Source organism: Mustela erminea, chromosome 12 (genome assembly GCF_009829155.1).
Source record: "Mustela erminea isolate mMusErm1 chromosome 12, mMusErm1.Pri, whole genome shotgun sequence".
NCBI classification, from domain to species: Eukaryota; Metazoa; Chordata; class Mammalia; order Carnivora; family Mustelidae; genus Mustela; species Mustela erminea.
In genome coordinates, this window is record NC_045625.1 from 88,043,170 (window position 1) to 88,066,573 (window position 23,404).

Genomic DNA, 23,404 nt, shown 5'->3' on the forward strand with positions numbered 1-23,404 from the left:
CTCACATGGCTATGGCCAGGCCTCCAAATATCTGCTTCCCATCTTACCTACGGGGGCCTTTCTGCAGGGCTGCCTCACAGCATGGCAGCTGAGAGCAGACACCATGGTGGGAGCCATGGTTTTTTTTATAATCTAATCTCAGGAGTAGTATCTCACCACTTTTGCCATATTCTGTTCATTATAAATGAGGCAATAAATTCAGCCCACAGTTAAGGGGAAGGGATTATAAAGGGGCATGAGTGTCAAAGTTAGAGAACATTGGAAGGTATCTTCGAGCCTGCCAACCACACTGTGCATCTTGGCCATAAGTCTATGTTGAGAGCATCACTTTCTTATTAGTATACAGTGTGTCCAAAACTTATTAAACCTTTTTGTCTTTTATTCCCTGACCTTCCACCCCCAAAATTTATCTATTGATATCTTAGAAAGTGATCTTTAGAACAGTTTGGGAAGTGATCCTTTCAACTTTAGTATAGTATCTTCATTTCACAATGAGAAAAATTAAGGTCCAAAGAGGTTAAGTAACTTATCTGTGATCAAATAGCTAGATAGTAGCAGATGTGAGATCAGATCTTCCTCTGTTCCTACTCCTGTGCTATCTCTGCTCTCTCACTTATGAATTTGTTTTTGTTTGTGCGGGTACACTTCAGTTGCATTATCTTCTGTTACCTTTTGGCGCAAGTCATAGCATATGAAGAGATAAAGAAAATAATTATTTTATTTCCATCAGGGGCTACATTGCAAAATTGTTTATGGAAAAGGCAGAAATTAGTGTAACATGACTTATTCATGGGTTTATTGTTGAATAAATCTTGATTTATTGTTAGCTATATGCAGATATTTTCATGACCAGAAACACTCGTCATTAGACTAGTAACCATAGTCACTAGTCATCACAAAATCATGAAAACCTTAAAATTATTTTTTGTTATTCTGAACAAGCCATTTAATTTCTGTCATCCTTAGATCCAGCCTTACTGTATATTATATATCCTAGAGATCTTTTTTGGTAGACTCTACAGAAAGTTCTAGAAAATAAAATTCAACTTACCTGAAGTAAAGGGAACAATCTAAAGTGAAATTTCATTATCTTCAGTTGATTTTTTAATAAGCATCTTAATTCTTATACTTTTATATTTTCTCAGCTGTTAATATGAACATGAATATATGAACATTTGTTTAAGACCATTTTCTAGGGGGAAATAAAAGGACATTTCCAATTCCAGGATCCAAAGTGGATTCCTTCACTTCAGGAGTCAGACTTTTTAAACCAGTGAATGAACATTTAAAGGGCAGTCTAGAAATAAGACATCTTTGAGAGGATCTGAATTACTTCTAGATTTTTGGGTTTTTCCCCTGAAATGATGTGGCTTTTATATACAAAAGCTGAGTTCTTTTAAATGTGAGGTGCTCTGCTGGTCATTGTGGATATGGGATATAGTAATTGCCTTAGTAGAGTTTACAGAGGAGGTGGATCGCAACTGACAATTAGAGAACAGTGTGATAAGTACATACTGTATTTAAATTTCATACTGATCACAATTTCTAAAATTTTCATAATATGTGAATTGATAGAAATGTCAGTACTGTAATTTCATGTATATTTATGAACTATTCAAATATTGAGATATTGCATAATTTTCTAATTACAGGTTGCTTTTTTCATGTAAAATTCTACTAACATAGGCCTTATTTTGGTTATTTTAAGAATTTTTTAAAAAGAGGGTGCAACACTGTGGTGTTATTCAGTAATCAGTAATCTGGATAATTAAAATTACCCAGAAAGTATTCCTGTTAAACAGTTACACAATAAATTGTAGTCTACTTATTTATACAAGAATATTATTAAATTATTTTCAGGAGTATCAGAGGCATTATTAGGGTATGCTTCTTTATTTAGAGAATTCCTTATTTTTCATAATTACCCCTTTATTTATTCTTTATTAAATGTGTTAATGTGCTTTCTCATAGACTGGGGTGGTATCTCATTGTGGTTTTGAGTTGTAGTTCCATGATGCCTAGTGATGTTGAGCATTCTTTGAAACGTAATTCTAAAAGTGAATATACTATATTTACAACATTCTGCATTATTGCAGCTTTGAGTTATTTCCTTTTACTTTTCAGCATTTTTAGTTTTTTACATAGTTCTTTGGATTTAACATTATTTTAATATGTGAATTGGTAGAATTAATATGTGAATTAATATGTGTAATATTAATTCTAATATGTGTATAGAATTAATATATGAATTAATAATGAAGGAGACTTTCAGGATGGCTTTTTTTTTTTTTAAGATTTTGTTTATTTATTTGATAGAGAGAGAGCACAAGCAGAGCAGCAGAGGGAAAGGGAGAAGCAGGTTCCCCACTGGGAGAGGAGCCCAATACAGGCATCAATCCCAGGAGCCTGGGATCATGACCTGAGCCGAAGACAGTCACTTAACCAGCTAAGCCACCCAGGTGCCCCAAAGGATGGCATTTTCAAAATGTATTTTTCACTAGTTTAGTTTGTAGAAAATGAAAGGAAAGTAGTATGGTCTTTAGTTAGTGGCACCTATTTTAATATGGCTATTTCCTAGCTGCATTTAATACTGTAATATTAATTTCATCTTCACTTATTTGAAAAAATTGATATGTTCATGGACTGTCTAGCTATTTGTATTGCCTTATTGAATCTAAATCCAAAATGCCATCCCTACAAAAGTTCTTGTGTGTCACCTTTTCATTTTATAAAAACACAGCTCTTGGTATACTGTGTTTCTTTATTCTTTTCAATTAGCAGCATGGCAAAAATATTCAAAGGAAGGATTTGTACTTAAAATTATGTCTGTATTTAAAAAAAAAAGACAACAGAAATAATGATTTATTTTAATTTAATACTCATAAAGGGAGCTAAGAAAATATTGCAAGACCTTTCTTCTGCTACTTGAATTCTAAAATGAGTAATTTTGTAATCTTACTTTATACTTATGCCCTAATATACTTCTATTCTTTACTCTTCACCTCAGTTAAAACATAATTTTTTTAAAAATCCTCTTTATTCCCTATTCCTCCATGGTCCAGATCTGGGACACACAGATCTGGACCTTGCTGCTGCTACTTTTCAAACATCAGACTATCAGGCATCATTTTTAGTCCCATGTGAATATGGTTATTATTCCCTCCTCATCATTGGCCAGCATCTTGGTTGATGCTCCACATTCCTTGAGTACTTTTAGTACACACTGTTTTCATCTTCACTTTGCCTCTGCCATTATTTTGGGCACGGATTCAATACCCTTTTTAAATTCCTCAACCTCTCTACCTCAGATCTGTGTCTCTGCTGAGTGAGTGCGCTTTGAATTCTGTAATCTCTTTTAGTAATTTTCGTACAGAATATCAGACCCTGAAATCTCCCTTTCTGAGTATAACTTTGTATCTTTAGTTTCTCCCCAACACATAAATCCTTCTTTGATATCTCTGTTATTACCAGTGTCTTTGACCCTTTCTTCTTCCTGAAGCCTGTTAGCTACCATCTAGATTCAGCTCTCCTTTTCTACATTAGGTAAACCTCCTGGTAGTCCATTTAAACTCTGTTTCTACTAGTATTCATGGTTCTGTCACCTTCCCTCCCTTGATGATCTGTTTTACTTTTCCTGTTGTTTCCTTGTATAGGAACAATAAAATTCTCAATTACTTTTTTCCATTCCAGTGTTCATCTCTCAAACACTGTGAGAACAAGTCAGATATAAATGTTTATTGTCTCCGTCGCAAATTGATTTCCAACATTGGCTGGTACTTAGGACTCTTTTATTGGTAGTTCTTTTATTCTCCCTGATTTGGTTTCTCCTGTGGTGTCCATTCCAAACATTTTCATTCCCTTCTGGTTTCCTGTCCTTAATCTATTTCTTCACTCTCAGTGTTTGCTTTTATCTTCTTCCAAAAGAAAATAGAGGCATTATTTCATGTGTCTGATAGCCATTTGTATGTCTTTATTGGAGAAGTGTCTGTCCATATATTCTGCCCATTTTTTGATATGATTGTCTGTTTTGTGTGTGTTGAGTTTGAGGAGTTCATTATAGATCCTGGATATCAACCTTTTGTCTGTACTGTCATTTGCAAATATCTTCTCCCATTCTGAGGGTTGCCTCTTTGTTTTCTTGACTGTTTCCTTTGCTGTGCAGAAGCTTTTGATTTTGATGAAGTCCCAAAAGTTCATCTTTGCTTTTGTTTCCTTTGCCTTTGGAGACTTTTGTGGCAACATGGACGGGACTGGAAGAGATTATGCTGAGTGAAATAAGTCAAGCAGAGAGAGTCAATTATCATATGGTTTCACTTATTTGTGGAACATAGCAAAAAGCATGGAAGACATGGGGAGTTAGAAGGGGGTTGGGGTAAATTGGAAGAAGAGGTGAATCATGAGAGACTATGGACTCTGAAAAACAATCTGAGGGGTTTGAAGTGGCGGGGGTGTGGGAGGTCGGGGTACCAGGTGGTGGGTATTATAGAGGGCACAGATTGCATGGAGCACTGGGTGTGGTGAAAAAATAATGATGCTGTTATGCTGAAAATAAATAAATGGAAAAAAAAAAGAAAATAGAGGCATTCCAAATTAAAACGGTGAGATTGATTTCTATCAATGTGACGAAGATTTAGAAAAATTATAGTGTTTAGTGTTGTCAGGAATATGATAAAATTGACATTTTTCCACTGCTATTAGAACTTAAATCAGTGACCCTTTTAAGAGAACTTCTGGTATCAGGGGCCTTTGAAATGTCCGTATCCTTTGAACTGCTAATTCTGCTTATAAAAAGAGTATCCTTATTAGAGATGTACACAGGTATTTATGAATATCATGGAAATGATATGAATCCATTTTTAAAACTTCTCTTAACTATATATATTTCTATTTTCAATTTAAAAAATCAATACATTCATAATATACAGTAATTAAAAATCACATTTTCAAGAAATACACAGTGGCATTGGAAAATAAATTTTATGAGCATATTGTTAAGTAGGGGGAAAGAACATAAAACTCTGTTATTTCCTGCCTGTGTTTTTAAAAATGTATTTTAGAATAATTTCTTAGTAAGGCAGTATGAAATAAGTATTTATTATCCTCCATTTTAAGGTGGGGGTAGGTGGTATTACAGAGAGAAGTGACTTGCCCAAGGTCCCAAAGAGAATAAGTGGTGGACAAGATTCTAGCCCCAGTCATCAGACTCCAGAGTCCCAAGTCTTATCCACTTTACAGTGTGGTCTTTGTAATAAGAGACTTAACTTTGAGACTAATATATGGTCTAGTTGTTTTTTTTTTTTAAGATTTTTATTTATTTATTTGACAGAGAAAGCACACAAGCAAGGGGAGCTGCAAGCAGAGGGAGAGAGGAAAGCAGGCTCCCTGCTGAGCCTCGAACCTGATGCGGGGCTTGATCCCAGGACCCCAGGATCATGACCTGAGCCAGAGGCAGATGCTTATCTGACTGAGCCACCCAAGCGCCCCTAGTTTTTGTTTTTGACTTTTACATATATAACTGGAAATATAGTCACTTAGCATCTTGTAGCTCAAGGACTACATTGTTTTATTGTAGAAAAGCAGTAATGGGGGCCCCTGGGTGGCTCAGTGGGTTAAAGCCTCTGCCTTCAGCTCAGGTCATGATCTCAGGGTCCTGGGATCGAGCCCCGCGTCGGGCTCTCTGCTCAGCGGGGAGTCTGCTTCCTCCTCTCTCTCTGCCTGCCTCTCTGCCTACTTGTGATCTCTGTCAAATAAATAAATAAAATCTTTAAAAAAAAAAAAAAAAAAAAAAAAAAAAAAGAAAAGCAGTAATGCCATAATATATTAATTGGATTAATGGAAAAAACTAATACCTAATTTTAAATGTTATGTATCAACCTAACAATTCTATCTAGACAGTAAGTCTTAAATAAAAAGAGAGTTGATTTTGTTAAGGATTGGCCTTTAAAAATTTTTGGAAACATCCTGATAGGCTAACAATTTCTTCTTCTTCTTCATTTTTTTTTTTTTAAGATTTTTTTAATTTACTGAGAGAAGGAGTGGGGAGGGCCCAGAGGGAGAGTGAAAGGGAGAAGTGGATCCATCACAGGACCCTGAGATTGTGACCTGACCTAAGGCAGACACTTAACTCACTGAGCTGCCCAGGTGCCCTAAAATTTCTTCTTTCCTTGAGCAAATAAATCAACCTTGTGTTAGTCTGCTCAGGTTGCCATAACAAAATACTATCGCTGGGGGCTTGAACAACAATTTCTTGCAGTTCTGGAGCCTGAAAGCCTAAGATTAAGGTGCTGGTAGGGTTTAGTTTCTTTCTTTCTTTCTTCTTTTTTTTTTTTAAGATTTTATTTATTTATATGGCAGACAGAGATCACAAGCAGGCAGAGAGGCAGGCAGAGAGAGAGAAGGAAGCAGGCTCCCCACTGAGCAGAGAGCCCAATGCAGGGCTTGGTCCCAGGACCCTGGGATCATGACCTGGGCTGAAGGCAGAGGCTTTAACCCACTGAGCCACCCAGGCGCCCCCAGGTTTAGTATCTAGTGAGGATTCTCTTCTTGGCTTCCATATGACTACCTTCTTGGCTGTGTCTTCACATGGCAGAGAGATCTGGTGTCTTTCCTCTTTTTATAAAGGCACCAGCCTCACCTTTATGATCTCATTTAACATCATGTCTTCACTGGCCCTGTCTTCAAATACACTCACTTTGGGGGCTAAGGTTTTCTCACAGGCATTTGGGGGGAACACAGACATTTAGTCCATAATAGACCCTTCCTCATTCTGTCCAGCTCATTGTCAGTGATATCAAAGGGTATATTGTGAAGCAGCAAAGATCTCCATGGGAGTTAGTGATAGAGATTTAGGAGTTCCCTGACGTGTCTCTTGGCTTTTTTTTTTTAAGATTTTTTTTTTTAATTTATTTATTTGTCAGAGAGAGACAGCGCAAGCAGGCAGAGGCAGAGATAGAGGCACGCTCTCCACTAAGCAAGGAGCCCAATGTGGGACTCGATCCCAGGACCCTGGGAACATGACCTGAGTCAAAGGCAGCGGCTTAACAGACTGAGCCACCCAGGCGTCCCATCTCTTGGCTTATCTTAATAATTCATGTTCATGATTTGTTTAAATGCCTTTTTGAAGTTGTTTATATTTCAGCCTGTAATTTCTTTGGAAGAAAATAAATTTATAGATTTACTGCCTACCTGTTGAAATATTATTTCCTTTTCTTATCCTAAAAGTTGCCTAATGTAAGCTTAGAAATCCATCTGCTAATTCTAGCTACTGTATACTGAATTGTCTATAAAATTTGAATTTATTCATAATTTGTCTAGAAGACTTGAGGTCTCAATCCTACTGTGATGTGTTGTTTAGGGTAATTTTGGCAGCGTGGAGATGTGCCGGTATGACCCCCTGCAGGACAACACTGGGGAGGTGGTGGCTGTGAAGAAGCTCCAGCACAGTACTGAGGAGCACCTGAGAGACTTTGAGAGGGAGATTGAAATCCTGAAATCCCTGCAGCATGACAACATTGTGAAGTACAAGGGAGTGTGCTACAGTGCTGGTATGTTGCCCATTGAAACCTAGTTTGAACTCAAGGTATGTCCTTGGCATCCTGGGTAATGGAAACATAAAATGTCTCAAGATCTGGACTTCTCCTCTGCCAGTGCCTAAGGAGAGAAGCGTTCTTGTGACTCTAGATTGTGCCTGGATGTGCTGGGCTAGAACTACAGGAAGTCTTTGACTTCTAGGTTAATCCTTCTTTTCACTGAGGTTTGTGGTTACCATGCTTGCTTAAGCTTACTGAGAGACTATCATTTTTAAATAAATTGTCTTTGCTCACTTTTTATTTGAAAATATTTTTAAGATTAGATACTTTTTGTTCAGTACAGATAAGGAGAAAGGAAATTTTCTCATCAGCTTACCTGGGTTTGCATAATGGGTTACACAAGGTTAAACCATAACTATTTTTTAAGCTTCTTTTTAAAACTTTTTGATTGAAAAAGCCTGTGTTCTTAACTACTACATCACTTAATTTATGATCAAGTTTTGTCATCTTAAAGTTTATATATATCTTTAAGTCATTTATGTATGTTTGTTTTCTAATATTTTATCAGTGAAATATGACAGAGTAAAACATTGTGTTCTCATTTGTGTATTAAAAGGTCGGCGTAATCTAAGATTAATTATGGAATATTTACCATATGGAAGTTTACGAGACTATCTCCAAAAACATAAAGAACGGATAGATCATAAAAAACTTCTGCAGTATACATCTCAGATATGCAAGGTATATAATATCCTCGCTACTTGTTGTAAATAAAAAGAACATGCTGAAGTAATTGTTACAAAGTTCTCTAGAGTTTTTTTTAGACGATTAAGGAAAGAGGAAAGACCCATTTAAGTTGTTTACATTTATAAAACTTAGCTGAAATAAGAATGTTATTTTATCCATAGGGCATGGAGTATCTTGGTACAAAAAGATATATCCACAGGGATCTGGCAACAAGGAATATATTGGTGGAAAACGAAAACAGGGTAAAAATTGGAGATTTTGGGTTAACCAAAGTCTTGCCACAAGACAAAGAATACTACAAAGTGAAAGAACCTGGTGAAAGTCCCATATTCTGGTGAGTATATTTTAGTGTAATAAAGTAAAATTTTAGAGCACAAACTTCAAACTTCGTTGTTATTAGTATTAGTAGTTCATCATTTATATATTTCTAATGATACCAAAAATTTATCCTGCTTACATTGGGCTAAATGCATTTCATGGATTATCTCCTCTAATCTTTATAACTACCCGTGGAGAAGATGTATTATTATCTCTATGTTGAGTATGAGGAAACTGAAGTACAACAGGCAGGTGAAATAGCTTGCTCATGGTCATATGACCAATAAATGGTAAAATTAGGATTCAAACCCAGAGAGTCTGTTTTTAGAATTTGTGCTTTTAAGCTTTCCTAACCATGGTGGTGATTTAGTCTGTCATTAAAGGAACATTTTATAGCAGTTTGAAGCTAAAGGTAATTTTTGATCTTTAATTAAAATTATGAGTTGCAAGGAACATACAAACCTAATTTTTTATGTGGTATGCATTGTTGTTTTATTGCTTTGTGCTGTGATGCAGTCTTCTTTTTTATGTCTTAGTTCATTTATGGTACATTTTGTTTTATAGGAATAAATTGCTGAAATTATATTTAAATATTTAAATTTGGGATATATCCCAAATAGGCTTTAATTCTGGTTTATTCATCTGAAATAATACTTTTTAAATTATGTTGTTTAAATCAGATGATACTCTTAAGGGCTATGTTTTGTTTATTTTAATTAAGTATATTTTATTAACATTTTGGATTTCTGACTTAAAAGTTAGAATTACTAATATAAACAATATAACTGTCAATATATAAATATTTGTGTGATTCATCAGTATTATTAGAAACATAGATTATTCAGTTAGCTACTAAGTTCATTGATGATCCATATATGTTGGTTATCTTTTTTTTTTTTTTAAGATTTTATTTGAACAAGAGAGAGATCATGAGCAGTGGGGGGTGGGTAGAGGGAGAAACAGACTCCTTGCTGAGCAGGGAGCCCCATAAGGGACTCACTTCCAGGACCCTGGAAGTGACTCAAGACTTGAGCTGAAGGCAGATATTTAACGACTGAGCCAGCCAGGCGCCCTGGTTAGTTTTCTTCACTTATTTTGTATCTGTAAGTTTTACAACTTACCCCAGCTATTATAAACTGTTAGTCTGGGAGAAAATTAGATAAGAAAGCCCAAGTGATTTAAAACAAATTATACCTGGGGCGCTTGGGTGGCTCAGTGGGTTAAAGCCTCTGCCTTCGACTCAGGTCATGATCTCAGGGTCCTGGGATCGAGCCCCGCTTTGGGCTCTCTGCTTAGCAGGGGGCCTGCTTCCTCCTCTCTTTCTCCCTGCCTGCCTCTCTGCCTACTTGTGATCTCTCTCTCAAATGAATAAAATCTTAAAAAAAAAAATTATACCCAAACAATGAATCATAGAACACTACATCAAAAACTAATGATATCCCTGATATGAGGAAGTGTTGATGCAACATGGGGGCTTAAGTGGGTAGGAGAAGAATCAATGAAACAAGATGGGATGGGGAGGGAGACAAACCATAAGTGACTCTTAATCTCACAAAACAAACTGAGGGTTGCTGGGGGGAGGGGGGTTGGGAGAAGGGAGGTGGGGTTATGGACATTGGGGAGGGTATGTGCTTTGGTGAGTGCTGTGAAGTGTGTAAACCTGGCGATTCACAGACCTGTACCCCTAGGGATAAAAATACATGTTTATAAAAAATAAAAAAAAATTAATGATGTACTGTATGGTGACTAATATAACACAATAAAAAATAGAACAAATGGATTATTTACATAGAAGAGTAATATATAATGGCATTGTGGATATTTTAAAGAAAAGCACTTATCTTTTTTTTTTTAAGTTTTTCTTCCCCAAATCTTTATTATCCCTGAAATTATAGTACTATTTAATTAACTCTGACATATAGTATACTTTCTTCTGGAAAGGAACCTGTTATTGAACATCAACAACTAAAAAAATGCCCATGAATATACAATAATCATGTTTGAAATACTTTTGTGTCCAAAATTCACTTCCTATAAATCTAGTGGGGGTGGAGATGGGGAATAAGTCCATAAAGCAAGGCAGGCAATGAATTTAACTAAATGACATGTACATGGGTGTTTATTGTTCTCTAATTTCTGTATGTTTGAAATCTTTCATAATAATAAAAACACTTCTAAGGAACAGCTTGGGTGATAATCAATAGCATTACCACCATCTAATTATTTTTAGGGTATAAGTGAAATATAAAATATAGAATATAAGACTCATCTAAACTTAACTATCTACTTTGGTTAGATACCCAGTGATACATGAATTTCATTCTTTTTTTCCAAAATGAGAAATAAAAGAAGTTAAATGGAATTAAGAAATTCATAGAGTTATGAATTTCATAGAATTAAGAAATCCATAAAGCCTAGTTATATGAATTTCCAGTGATTTAGGCATGCTTAATGAATATACTTTAATAAATACTTCTTAAGTACCTACTGTTCCAAACACCATAGAAGGAACTTGGGATATGAAGGTAGTAGGGTCAATATCAGGAAGAAGGAAAAAACAAAAAACAAAAAAAACTGTGCCCAGATACTAAGAAGGCCAGACTAAAAAGAAAAGTTTTATGTGGCAGCCATCTTCAACTGCCAGGTCCACTATGCATTTTCCCTTCCCTTTAAGAGCTCATAGTTTAGGAAAAAATCAAACGTATGGTCAGATCATTGTAACGTGGTATATAAGTGGAAGAATGAAGAAGATGATGGGGAAACATAAGAGTGCAAGTAATTCTGCCTGAATGCAAATACTTCTGACGATTTAAATTAATCAGAGAAAAGCTCAATTAAGAAATAATATTTCAGGGGTGACTGGGTGGCTCAGTGGGTTAAGTGGCTGCCTTTGGCTCAGATATGATCCTGGGGTCCTGGGATGGAGCCCTCCATCAGGCTCCCTGCTCAGCAGCGAGTCTGCTTCTCCCTCTCTCTCTGCCCCTCCTACAGCTTGTGCTCTCTCTCTTGCTCACTCACTCTGTCTCTAAATATGTATATATATAAAATTTTTTTTTTAAAAAAGAGATGAAATTTCAACTGTTGATTAGTAGTTTACCAGGTAGAGAAGAGGAAAGGCATTCCATGAGGAGGGGGAAAACTTGTTTTTGTAAATAAATAGATAGGAATGGAAGGAGTTTTGTTATAAGAATATTCATTTCTATGAGTCCTTCTGAGATAAGTAGTAAAAAAATATATAGTGAAAGGGGCGCCTGGGTGGCTCAGTGGGTTAAGCCGCTGCCTTCGGCTCAGGTCATGATCTCAGGGTCCTGGGATCGAGTCCCACGTCGGGCTCTCTGCTCAGCGGGGAGCCTGCTTCCTCCTCTCTCTCTCTGCCTGCCTCTCTGCCTACTTGTGATCTCTGTCTGTCAAATAAATAAATAAAATCTTAAAAAAAAATATATATATATATATAGTGATGTACCATTAAAGTTTATCTGTTAGCTGGCAATTTCATTAGATCCATTCTTTTTTAATTTTTTTGAAAACAAAGAATTAAACCACTGGACTTTCAAAAGAGAAATCATTAGAGTCATTCCTTTTCTCAGTGTCTGGGATATATACCAAAAGTTTTTCAAAAGTCTGACATCATGTTTCAATTGAAGTAAGTTATTAAAATTGTGAAATTATAAAATTAAAATTAAAAAAATAAATTGTGCAGTACATGTACAGAGGCATGTTTATAACAAAGCATATATGCCAGAGTACTTTTCTTTCAAGATTACTTCTTTTCTAATTTTAAATATTTAGTTTCATGCCTAATTTTATATTTTTTGTTATAAAGAAAGCTCCTAAATTTTATAAGCTTTGGGCCCTGTATTTCTCTCTGAATATCTGGAAATCACAAGGACAGTCAAGATAAACTTCAGATGTTAGGTATCTAGTATAATTAATTTTATATTGTTATAAAAATCATTTCTCATTACTTAGTTTGTAATAAATAATACAGAATAAAATGTAGCTAAGATTATAATGTATGTAATAAAGTATATAGTAAAAGATCTATTATTCCTTCAGTAAATGTGTTGGGGAGAGGTATGTATCAAACTCTGATATTTTACTTTGGAGAACTATTAAGAAGTCAGTATAAAAATCAGAAGTAACATTTTTATTGTGATCAAAATTTTCCTGTGTATTTAATGGAAAAGAAAGCTATCTACTGCTAAAGACTAGTCACGTAGGCAGTTGGCATATAGTTTTATATTTATATTAGAAAATATTAAATTTTTTATATAATGTAATTAAGCTGACTAAATTTTGTGTAAATATTTCAGAACATGAATTGATAAAACAGGTTTTAACTGGGGGCACTGCTGTGGCTCAGTTAAGCATCTGACTTTTTTTTTTTTTTAAAGATTTTATTTATTTATTTGACAGAGAGAGAGATCACAAGTAGGTGGAGAGGCAGGCAGAGAGAGAGGAGGAAGCAAGCTCCCTGCTGAGCAGAGAGCCCGATGCGGGCCTCGATCCCAGAACCCTGAGACCATGACCTGAGCTGAAGGCAGAGGCTTAACCCACTGAGCCACCTAGGCGCCCAGCATCTGACTCTTGATCTCAGTTCATTTCAGGTCCTGATCTCAAGGTTGTGAGTTCAAGCCCCATGCTGGGCTCTACACTGGGTATGGAGCCTACTTCAAAAAAAAAAAAAAATAGGTTTTGGGTGCCTGGGTGGCTCAGTCATTAAGTGTCTGCCTTTGGTTCAGATCATGATCTCAGGATCCTGGGATCGAGCCCCTCATCGGGCTCCCTGCTCAGTGGGAAGCCTGCTTCTCCCTCTCCCACTCCCCCTGCTTGTGTTCCCTCTCTTGCTGTGTCTCTTGCTGTCAAATAAATAAAGTCTTTTTTAAAAAAATAGGATTTAAATGATTAATTGAATAACAAATACTAAATCTGAAGTGTTGAAAGGGAATGCATATAATTTTTATCCATGGGATTAGCCATCATACCATTTTTTAAAAATATTTTATTTATTTATTTGAAAGAGCATGAGCAGGGGTGAGGCAGAGGGATAGAGGAAGAAGGAGAGCTGTCAAATAAGAGACACAGACGTAGGCAGAGACCACACGTAGGCAGAGAGGCAGGCAGAGAGAGAGGGAGAAGCAGGCTCCCCGCTGAGCAGAGAGCCTGATGCGGAACTCGATCCCAGGACCCCGAGATCATGACCTGAGCCGAAGGCAGAGGCTTAATCCACTGAGCCACCCAGGCGCCCCTGATTTCATATATTTTTAAGATATATTCTAAAGGCACTTGATGGCTCATTAGCTATTGGATTGAAAGATGAGTCAAAAATAATTCTTTAGGGGCGCCTGGGTGGCTCAGTGGGTTAAGCCGCGCCTTCGGCTCAGGTCATGATCCCAGGGTCCTGGGATCGATCCCCGCATCGGGCTCTCTGCTCAGCAGGGAGCCTGCTTCTTCCTCTCTCTCTCTGCCTGCCTCTCTGCCTGCTTGTGATCTCTCTCTGTCAAATAAATAAATAAAATCTTCAAAAAAAAAAAATTCTTTAGATTTCTACCTGGGGAGTAAGATAAATTGTTGATGCCATTCATCATAGAGGGAAAGTAAAATAACCAGCCGGTTGTGGAAAAGGAGGATGGAGTTCTCTTTGCCACGACTTTATTTAACGTGCAAGTGTTCAGTAAGTCAAAGCACACAAAAACAGTCAAGATACAGTTATAAGTTTAGGAGATGTTAGTGGATAGGTGAATGAATACTATCTAATAGAAAGTTTTTGACAAAAAGGTAAAGCTCTGATGATGGAACCTTGGAAAACCCAAATTTAAAAGATGGAGAAAAGGGAAAGTGTTAGGGAAATATAATTAAAAATGAAATCTCCTCCGAACCCAGAAAACCTCTGCACAAAGATAGAAGAGAAAGAAAAATTTTATTACTGAATAAACTTTAATCCTGAAGTCATGGCATCACAAGCAACCTGCTAAGAGATTGCAAAGACAGAAAGAAAGCTCACTTTTTTATATGGTCAGATTCAACCCATTACATAATGTTCTCAAGATAAACAGTAGCCAGTCCTCAAGTAAGACACATAATTTACTCTAAGTTCACTTGGTAATTAGAGTGACCATCTGCATTGGCTAATTGGCATTATCCATAGGAAAAACAAACTTCTCATATCTTTATGATAGGAGATATTTTTGCAACTTGGGAGGAGGCACCTGCCAGAAGTTAAACTCTTACATCCCACAAAAACTGGGAGGTCAAGGTGCTACTTGTTTTGGAAAGGTGGTTCCCAGTTTCTTGAGAAAGACATTCTTGCATCATAAAGCTGGCAAGAGTCTTTTAAGCAAAAACTTAAAAAAAAATTTACATACATTTTAAAGAGACAAAGAATTAAGTTTTCTAAAGTAAATGCTCTAAGAAAAAAGAGGAGGAAGAGTCTTTTCCTTCATTTTCATCAGGGAGATTTTTTTTTTTCTTTTTTGATTTGTATTTATCCTTACATGGGAGAGAGAAAACCAGCCTTGGAGATGAGAGGGGAAATTGTAGACAGTGCTTTCATGAAAATGAAAGGAAGAGACTGTTTTGCAAGCTTTGGGGGGAATGTCTTTAAGAAGGTTTATTCCATTTGTGAGATAAAACTAATATACATTTCAAAATAACTATGTGAAAAATTTTTTGAAACTAAATGTAAAAAAATAGCCTGATTATAGTATGGACAATAAATGTTATAGAAATTTAATAGCATGAGGTCATTAAGACCTTAAGTGGCAGAGAAAGGTCAGTGGAAGTGAGGAAACTTAAATTGGATTTTGAAGGAGAGATTGAATTTATGTAATTCATATGTTTAATCTCATTAGTCTTAAACAGATCTTTGTCACTGTCCTCTGTAATAAGGATAAACTTAGCAGTGGGACCATGATACTCACAGTCCATTAGCCAAAGTCCTCCCTTGGATAGTGTTGATACTTGAGTAGATAATGACACCATTTTCCCCTGTGAGTTTACATTTTTGCGTTTCCTGTCATAATCGCCCTCCTTCTGATTAACAAGTTCTTTCATGTTTATGGCTTTAGGTCTTGTTCCAGTTTAGAAGCCATTTTTCCCCCTCCCAGGAGACTTACTAGCTCAATTCATTTAAAACTTTAACTTGCAAGGAGCAGCTTCCCTACCCCCCTCCACCCCCCACCCCAAGTCCTGGAAGGTACTTTGCAGTTAACTTTGGTGTTACTTATAATAGATTTTTTGGATTTGAGTTATCTTAGTGTGCCAGAGGTTCCCAAGACCACCCTTAGGTTTGATGATTCACTGGGAAGACTCACAGGGCTCAGCATACAGGCATACTCATGGCTATGATTCATTTCAGAGAAAGGATATGTAGCAGAATCATTAAAGGGAAAAGCCATTTGGGGCAAAACCTGGAGGAAACTGAGCACAAAGCTTCCAAGGGTCCTCTCCCAGAATAGTCACTCGGGACACGTTCAATTTCCCCAGAGAACGTGACAACTCATTCTCTGCCTGGCATATACCAAAATTCCAGACTCCCAGAAAGAAAGCAGGTGTTCAGTATAGACCATATTTTTTAGGCCCAGTGAGCACTCTTCTCACATAGGGAACTGTGGCAACCCTTCTGAAATCTTATTCCCAGGCACAGTCAGTTGTCAACATTGTAAACAAGGCTTTTGAGGATGGTAGCCTCAGACCTGCTTATGTTAACTCTTTTCTATACAGCTTGTCTTTTTAGTCCAGTGATTTTCAGGTAAAGTCAAGAGTTGGCATATCAAATAACTTTTTTTTTAATGAAGTGTAGCTGGTACATGTTACATTAGTTTCAGGTGTACACACTGTGATTCAAGGAGTCTATATGTTCTTTGCTGCTCACCACAGCTGTAGCTACTGTCTGTCACCACACACTGCTACTCAGTTCAAGTAACTGTCTTATGAATGTGTTTCGTATGTTACAGGTATGCTCCAGAATCACTGACAGAGAGCAAGTTTTCTGTGGCTTCAGATGTTTGGAGCTTTGGAGTGGTTCTCTATGAACTTTTCACATATATTGAGAAGAGTAAAAGTCCCCCAGCGGTTAGTGTGCTTTTTCTTTACTTTTGACTTTTCTTAACATGAGAAAACCTTTTTCCAAAGAATAATAGTAAGCTTAGGACTCATTTTAGAGCCTCTTATTGCTTATTTGGAAGACAACATCCAACAAAATAATCCTAAACTTTAACTCATTAAGTTAACTTGCATTTTCAAAAGGGAGGAGGTTAGAGAGGAAAATAAATTAGAAAATAAGTAAATAAAAGGGAGGAGGTTGTATACTTTCTTTATGTTATTTTTAGTAAATCTAATTTATTCACTCTAGAAATTATTGAAAAATTTAAACATTTAAAAATAAATTTCCCTGTTCTAGAATTTTTTTAATAAGGAAACCAGAAAAAGAAAATAAAAATCATCTCTAATTAATCTTCTTAAGATAACCATTTTAATATTGTGTGTTTTCTTCCAGGCTTTTTACAATTTTATGTATGAAAGTGAAATTTTATCAAAAATATTTCTTTTATAAAACAAAAGTCATACTGTACACTTTGCTATTCTGCTTTTTCATAAGTTGTATAGCATGGATATTTTACCTATATTAGTAAATGTTTTCTACAAATATAACTTCTAACTTCTGGGTAGCAGTTTATCATAAGAATATAATTTCTGGACAGTTCTTTTCCATTTTTCAGTCTAATTTTAAGTAATACTTCAGTGAACATAGTGAATTTCCTTATGTATAAATATTTATCTCTTGTCAGCTTAGAATAAAAGTACAATTATAGGTAAAGGATTAGGAACTCTCTTAAAGCTTTTTATTTATTTCAAAATGCTTTCCAGAAAAATTGTGCCAGATTGTACTCTCAATAACAGTGCATAAGAGTTTACATTTTATCATCTGCCAGTATTGACCATTATATTATGCAGTTTGGTCAAATTGATAGAAGTTATATTTATTTGATTTTAATTTGTACTTCTCCTATTAGTGTGATTGAGTGCATATTTATTGGATATTTGGAGTTTATATATATATGTGTGTGTGCATTATCTCATGTGCTTTGCCCATTTTTATATTCATAATTTTTCTTACCTACTTATAAGAACACTTTATAACTCTCTAAATGATGTGTTCATAAATATTTCTCTAGCCTATAGTTCAGACTTTACTTTTAGGAATTTTTAACACACAAATATTTTCTCTCCATTGCATTTATGCTTATATATGCATTCTATGTTATCTTTTTATTAAGTTCTCTTTTACAGTCAACATTTATTTCAGCTGAAATGTAATATGATATGTTAAAGCAACAATAAAAATACCAAAGTAAATATGTTTTAGTTCACCTGTTTTGGGCCCTTCTCAGGGAATTTGTGCCAAGCATATTATAGTTATGGAAATGGCATGATAGGCGTTCCACATTCAGTTGTCTTTTGTGAAATATGATTGAAAATAAAGGTTTTGGTGCCCAAAATAGTTTGTCCTTAAAAGGTCTCAAACATATCAGAAGACATACATATACAAAATTTTTCACATTTACTGGAAGTTGGGAAACTGATTCAAATTAAATATACAAAAAAAACTCATTGAAAAGTGGGTTTGTATTACAGGAATTTATGCGCATGATTGGCAATGACAAACAAGGACAGATGATTGTGTTTCATTTGATAGAACTCCTGAAGAATAATGGAAGATTACCAAGACCAGATGGATGCCCAGATGAGGTAACCCAAAAAACCATTTTTTTATCCACATTCATCAGGTGATTTTATTTTCTTTTTACACAGGGATTTCAGGTCACTTTATGACATTTAATTTGCTGAGCTCTTGGATAAATAGCATCATCATAGGACTGTGGACCTAAGCATGACCGTGACATGTGCCTGCCTAGGACAATTAAGTGGAATTTCTCAATTCATGTCTTCCACCAATTAAAAGATGGCACTTTGTGTTCATTGTAATTGTGGCTTATTTTCTCTTTTCTAGATTTATTTGATCATGACAGAATGCTGGAACAATAATGTCAATCAACGCCCCTCTTTTAGAGACCTAGCTCTTCGAGTTGATCAAATAAGGGACAACATGGCTGGATGAAAGAAACAAACGTCACTCTGAGACCAAAATAGACTTACAGAACAAAGTTTTGTATTTCACATTACTGTGGACTATTATTACATATACCATTGTTAGGTATATCATGATGCTAGCCAGCAATGATGTGGAAATATCCATTCAAAACTTTCAAAGTTTAGTGAGCTTTTTCTTCGTGAAGATGTCGGTAAAAGACTTGATGAAAAGTCCTTAGCAAAGAATTTTGTGATTTCACAAACCTAATCAGTCCGTTAACATCACTTTTCTTTGGCAAAAGAAAAAAATAGACTTTTTGCAACTCAGAATTTTGAAAGATGAAAATATCATAATGTAGATTTTACAATGTTGACGATGCACAGAATACGTATGTACAGTTTTTACCACAGTGAATGTATAATACCTTTGCATCTTGTGCGATGTTTTACACAAGGGCTGGTGTTCATTGATAATGTTTCCGAATTTTTCCATAGTTGATCTACAATAATGTCACTATACAAATTATGCTTAGATAATTGAATAAGCACCTTGTGTTCTTGTTCATCTATATCACTGGCCAGCAATATAAGCAGTTGTACACTTTTAGCTTGTAGTTCTATGTACTGTAAATATTTTTCAAAGCAACGGGAACAAATGTTTAGTTTCATTTGTATAGGAAATTTCCCTTACCCTAAAGAATACCTTTTGAAATGGAACACGTTTACAAAGATATAACACAATCTATTTTCTTATTTGTCTCCCTTGTATCTCTTTGTGGTGAGTATGTTTTTAAAATAGAACTCTCTCCAAATTTTTCTAAGACTGCAGTGAATAGTTTTCTTTTAAAATTTTGAGATTATGAATGCCAGGAATATTGTCATGCATTTAACTGTTAGCTGCTAATAAGATTTTTCAATCCCTGGGACCTTTGGTCATGCATTACAATTAAGCATAAGCCATAAAATATATTGTTTTTTAAATGTATATGCTTATTGAGATGCGTAATAGGTTAGGAATTTTTTTTCTAAAGAATATATATTTTAGGGGTTTCAGAAATCTCTTGTCATAGGAGAGATTTCCTTTTGCTAGATTCTCATATACAAGGGGGAAATGAGAATAAATTGGTGAAAAGTATCCTTGTTAATTTTATTCAAGAATGCCTGTAAAAAATTCATAATGTATGTCTTCAAGACAAATGAGAGATATATATTTTCAATTAAGTATAAAGAATTATTTGTTGTTACCATCCTTTGTTTTAGTGCTACTCCAATGTGGAAACCATACATAAAATGTGGTGGGGAATGGTTGTGTGTGTTATTTAAACAAAGTTTAAAATACTTATTAGTATTTCATTTAACTAGATGGTAGTTTATTTTCAGTGGTATATGCTGCTTTTTTAAACTTGTACTTAAAACTTTTGGTTATTTTTTGGAGGTGGCTTTGAAATGCAAATTATATATTTTTTTAAAATGCCTTACACAGAAAGTTTGAGATTTTTTGGTTGGAAAGAAGGAAAGGTAAGAAATGCTTTTTACATTATCTTTAAAGCATTTTAATAGTTACCAAATACAGAAAACATCTAAAATGATAGTATATTAGATTTTAAAAAGATTTCTGAAATTTTGATGAAAGTTGGATATAATTTTTATTTAATTTGTGGACTTCTCAAGGATTTGTATAAATACTACAATTAAGAGATCTTCCATGCTGCTACTTTTCAAGTCAAAAGTAGAATATGCTTGATTTCAAAAACCTAAGTACTTAAAAGATTTTTAAAGGTTTATAACATTTTGTTTGTCTTTAAAAATAAAGGTATTAACTAGATTACTTAAAATTTTTTTCTCTTAATGTTTCAGTTTTTAGTTTTAGGGAAAATAATCCCACATAAATGTTCTGAAGTTTTTAGAGTGGGATGAGTACCTTATTGTAAAATTCTTAAATTTGCAAGAGAATTACTATTCATTGAAGATTTGTGATGTTTTAAATTTTTATTCTGACTATACATAAAAACAAGTTAACCTGCAGCTGTTCAATTGGTTCTGCACAAGAAATAGGTAAGTAATTATTGTACCAGTTAATGCCAAATGTTTCTTCAAATTAATATTCTTTAGAAATGAGGGTAAAGATTTTCTTAGAAGTCTGTAATTCTGTAAATATTTCAGTATATTAAGTTATACAGTCTTTATATAAATAATCCCCTACTTCCATGCCTACTTACTTTGGGAAATAGTCACTTCCTCATGTTATCTGTATGTATGCTGCCAGTCACGCTCTAATTTGCTGTGGAAGAGTGCTGTCTTACAAATTAAGACTTCTCTTTTAAAGTTAAGTGAAATTTTTACCACAAGTATAACTCGATACTTAAATTTTATTTAAATACTTTTATTGTGGAGTAGACATAAGAAAGTACCTACAGTTCTATACCAGGGGAGTGGCGTTATGTGGTCCGTTTACAGACTGCTGTTTTCTTTGTTGTGCTTTTAGCATGTTTCCACAAAATTGAAATATTGGTGTAATAAATATTCAGAAATTACCTTCTTTTTTATTGTCACCTAACCAAGGAAGGGGGGGGTATACACATTGATGTAGGGATATGTAGAGAAAGCCTTGTATAAAAAATGGTAAATTTGTCTTTTGATTTTTTAAGAAGCGCTTCCTATGATTGTTAACTCATGATGTGCTCTTTATGAACACTGCTGTATCCACTCCACGTCTGGTACTTAAATTATCTCTAAGGAAGGTTTTTTTTTTTTCCCTAATTTTTCAGTGTAACCTATTACAGATCTTTCAGTTTGCTGTATTAGAATAAATAATAATAGTAAGTATATAAGTCGGCAAGGTTATCCAAACAAAAGACTAGGTTATATATGTTAAATCTCATTTTATTTAAGAAAAAAAGTCAGAGTATGGATCTGAGAAAATACTTGGCATTTACTCACAGGTTTGGACTGGTGTACTTAATTTCAAGGTAAATAGGACGAAGTGTTTCACGATGCTGACAGGAACATTTTGAGAGATTTCAGAATGACAAGAGAATTTTAAAACTTTCAGATTATTCAAATTCATATCAGATAGCCTTAACTTTTCACATGAATCAAACTTTTAGTAAAATGCACATTATATCCTAAATATTAAAATATTTAATTTTGTAATCTTACCAGTTTTATTTTACTTTATTACCATATTTTCTTTAGATTAAGAAGTTAGTTTCTATTGTACTTATGCCATATGGGATTGCTTGGTTGGTACAGGCCCTAAAATACTGTTCATTTTCAGTCTTACAAATTTATAAGGAAATGCTCCAACTGAAACACTAGTCTTCATTAGTATGGTTGTAAAAGTTAATGATCATCATTCCATGGTAAGTCCTTTATTTGCATAACAAATTGCTTAACATTTTATTTTTGAAAGTAACTGTAGCAGGTTTATAATATAAGAACATTAAAAGAGCTTTAAGAATCCCTGTTCCCGGTTACCCACATTCTTAGATTTTGTAAATGGTTTTCATTTTAATACTTGCCTAGGAAGCACACCTATAGATGCTATTCATTGGGGTCAAGCAGGTCAGCTTTGAGCAGTGTGAGCAGAAGCTTAGCTTTTAGGGGCACCTGGGTGGCTTAGTTGTTAAGCATCTGCCTTCGGCTAATGGTCCCAGGGTCCTGCTTGGTGGGAAGACTTTTCTCCCTCTCCCACTCCCCCTGCTTGTGTTCCCTCTCTCACTGTCTCTCTCTCTCTCTCTCTTTCTCTGTCAAATAAATAATGAATAAATAAATAAATAAATAAATAATTTTTAAAGAAGCTTAGCTTTTAGATCTGTTTGTAAATAACAATAAATTGAGCAAGGGGGTGACATAGAGATGGCACAGCAGGTAATACAGACGCATGAGAAGGCAAATTATCAGTTGCAGATGATAATACAGTATCAGAACAAGTACTAGAAACACAAATGAAAGGATGCAATAGAGATATTTTTTGATCAGTTATCCTTTCAAGTACAGTTGTATACATAGATGAAAACCTTTAGATGATTTTCAAAAAAAAGATAAGGGGATAATATTTTTAAGAGTAAGTTTAGGTGCTTTTATCTTCTTATTTTTTATTTTAGGTTCTTTTCGTTTTTGTTATTTTATAAAAATATTTATTTAAGAGAGAGAGAAAGAGAATGAGCAGGGGAGAGGGACAGTGAGAGAGGGGAAGAAGACCCTCTGAGCAGGGTGCCCGATAGATAGATATATAATGCTATATATTAATATATGATTAATATATAGTATTAATGTATGATATAATATTAATATAATATTGTATAATTATATATAACATTAATATTTAATGTATCAATATAATAAATGTATGTATGATATGTGTGGTATATTGTATATTATATAAATATAATATTTTATATTTATATATTATAAATTTATAGTAATTTATAATATTAGAGGTTAAAGAAATCACAGTAAAGAAAATGGAAACCAAATGAGAAAGATAAATCTAACACTCAAGGTACTCAGTTATGAAAATGGAAATTTTCTTTTTTGACTATTTGAAATACACTTATGCTTTCTTCTTCTGCATAATAGTTTTGTTGAAGGTTGCTATAGCAATGAGTCTTTATAGCTATCCCTGATTTTATATTATATGTGTATATTAACACAAAGTTTATTATTTTATGTCCTTAGTAACATTATTTTATTTTTTATTTCTTCTTATTAGTAAC

General features: G+C 34.6%; 1 protein-coding gene across 2 annotated transcripts in view; it reads left to right on the forward strand.

The window, feature by feature from the left end:
• JAK2 (Janus kinase 2) overlaps window positions 1-19,507 on the forward strand; it is a 133,418-nt gene extending 113,911 nt beyond the window's left edge. The window contains exons 19-24 of one of the 2 annotated variants that reach the window (XM_032306347.1): window positions 7,355-7,544; window positions 8,146-8,270; window positions 8,438-8,610; window positions 16,550-16,667; window positions 18,231-18,344; window positions 18,607-19,507. In XM_032306347.1, coding sequence (XP_032162238.1) covers window positions 7,355-7,544; window positions 8,146-8,270; window positions 8,438-8,610; window positions 16,550-16,667; window positions 18,231-18,344; window positions 18,607-18,714 — 828 coding nt within the window. In that variant the 3' untranslated portion in view covers window positions 18,715-19,507. The remainder of the gene's footprint in view (window positions 1-7,354; window positions 7,545-8,145; window positions 8,271-8,437; window positions 8,611-16,549; window positions 16,668-18,230; window positions 18,345-18,606) is intronic. The other variant, XR_004277243.1, reaches the window with a different exon arrangement.
• The last annotated feature ends 3,897 nt before the right edge of the window (window positions 19,508-23,404 follow it).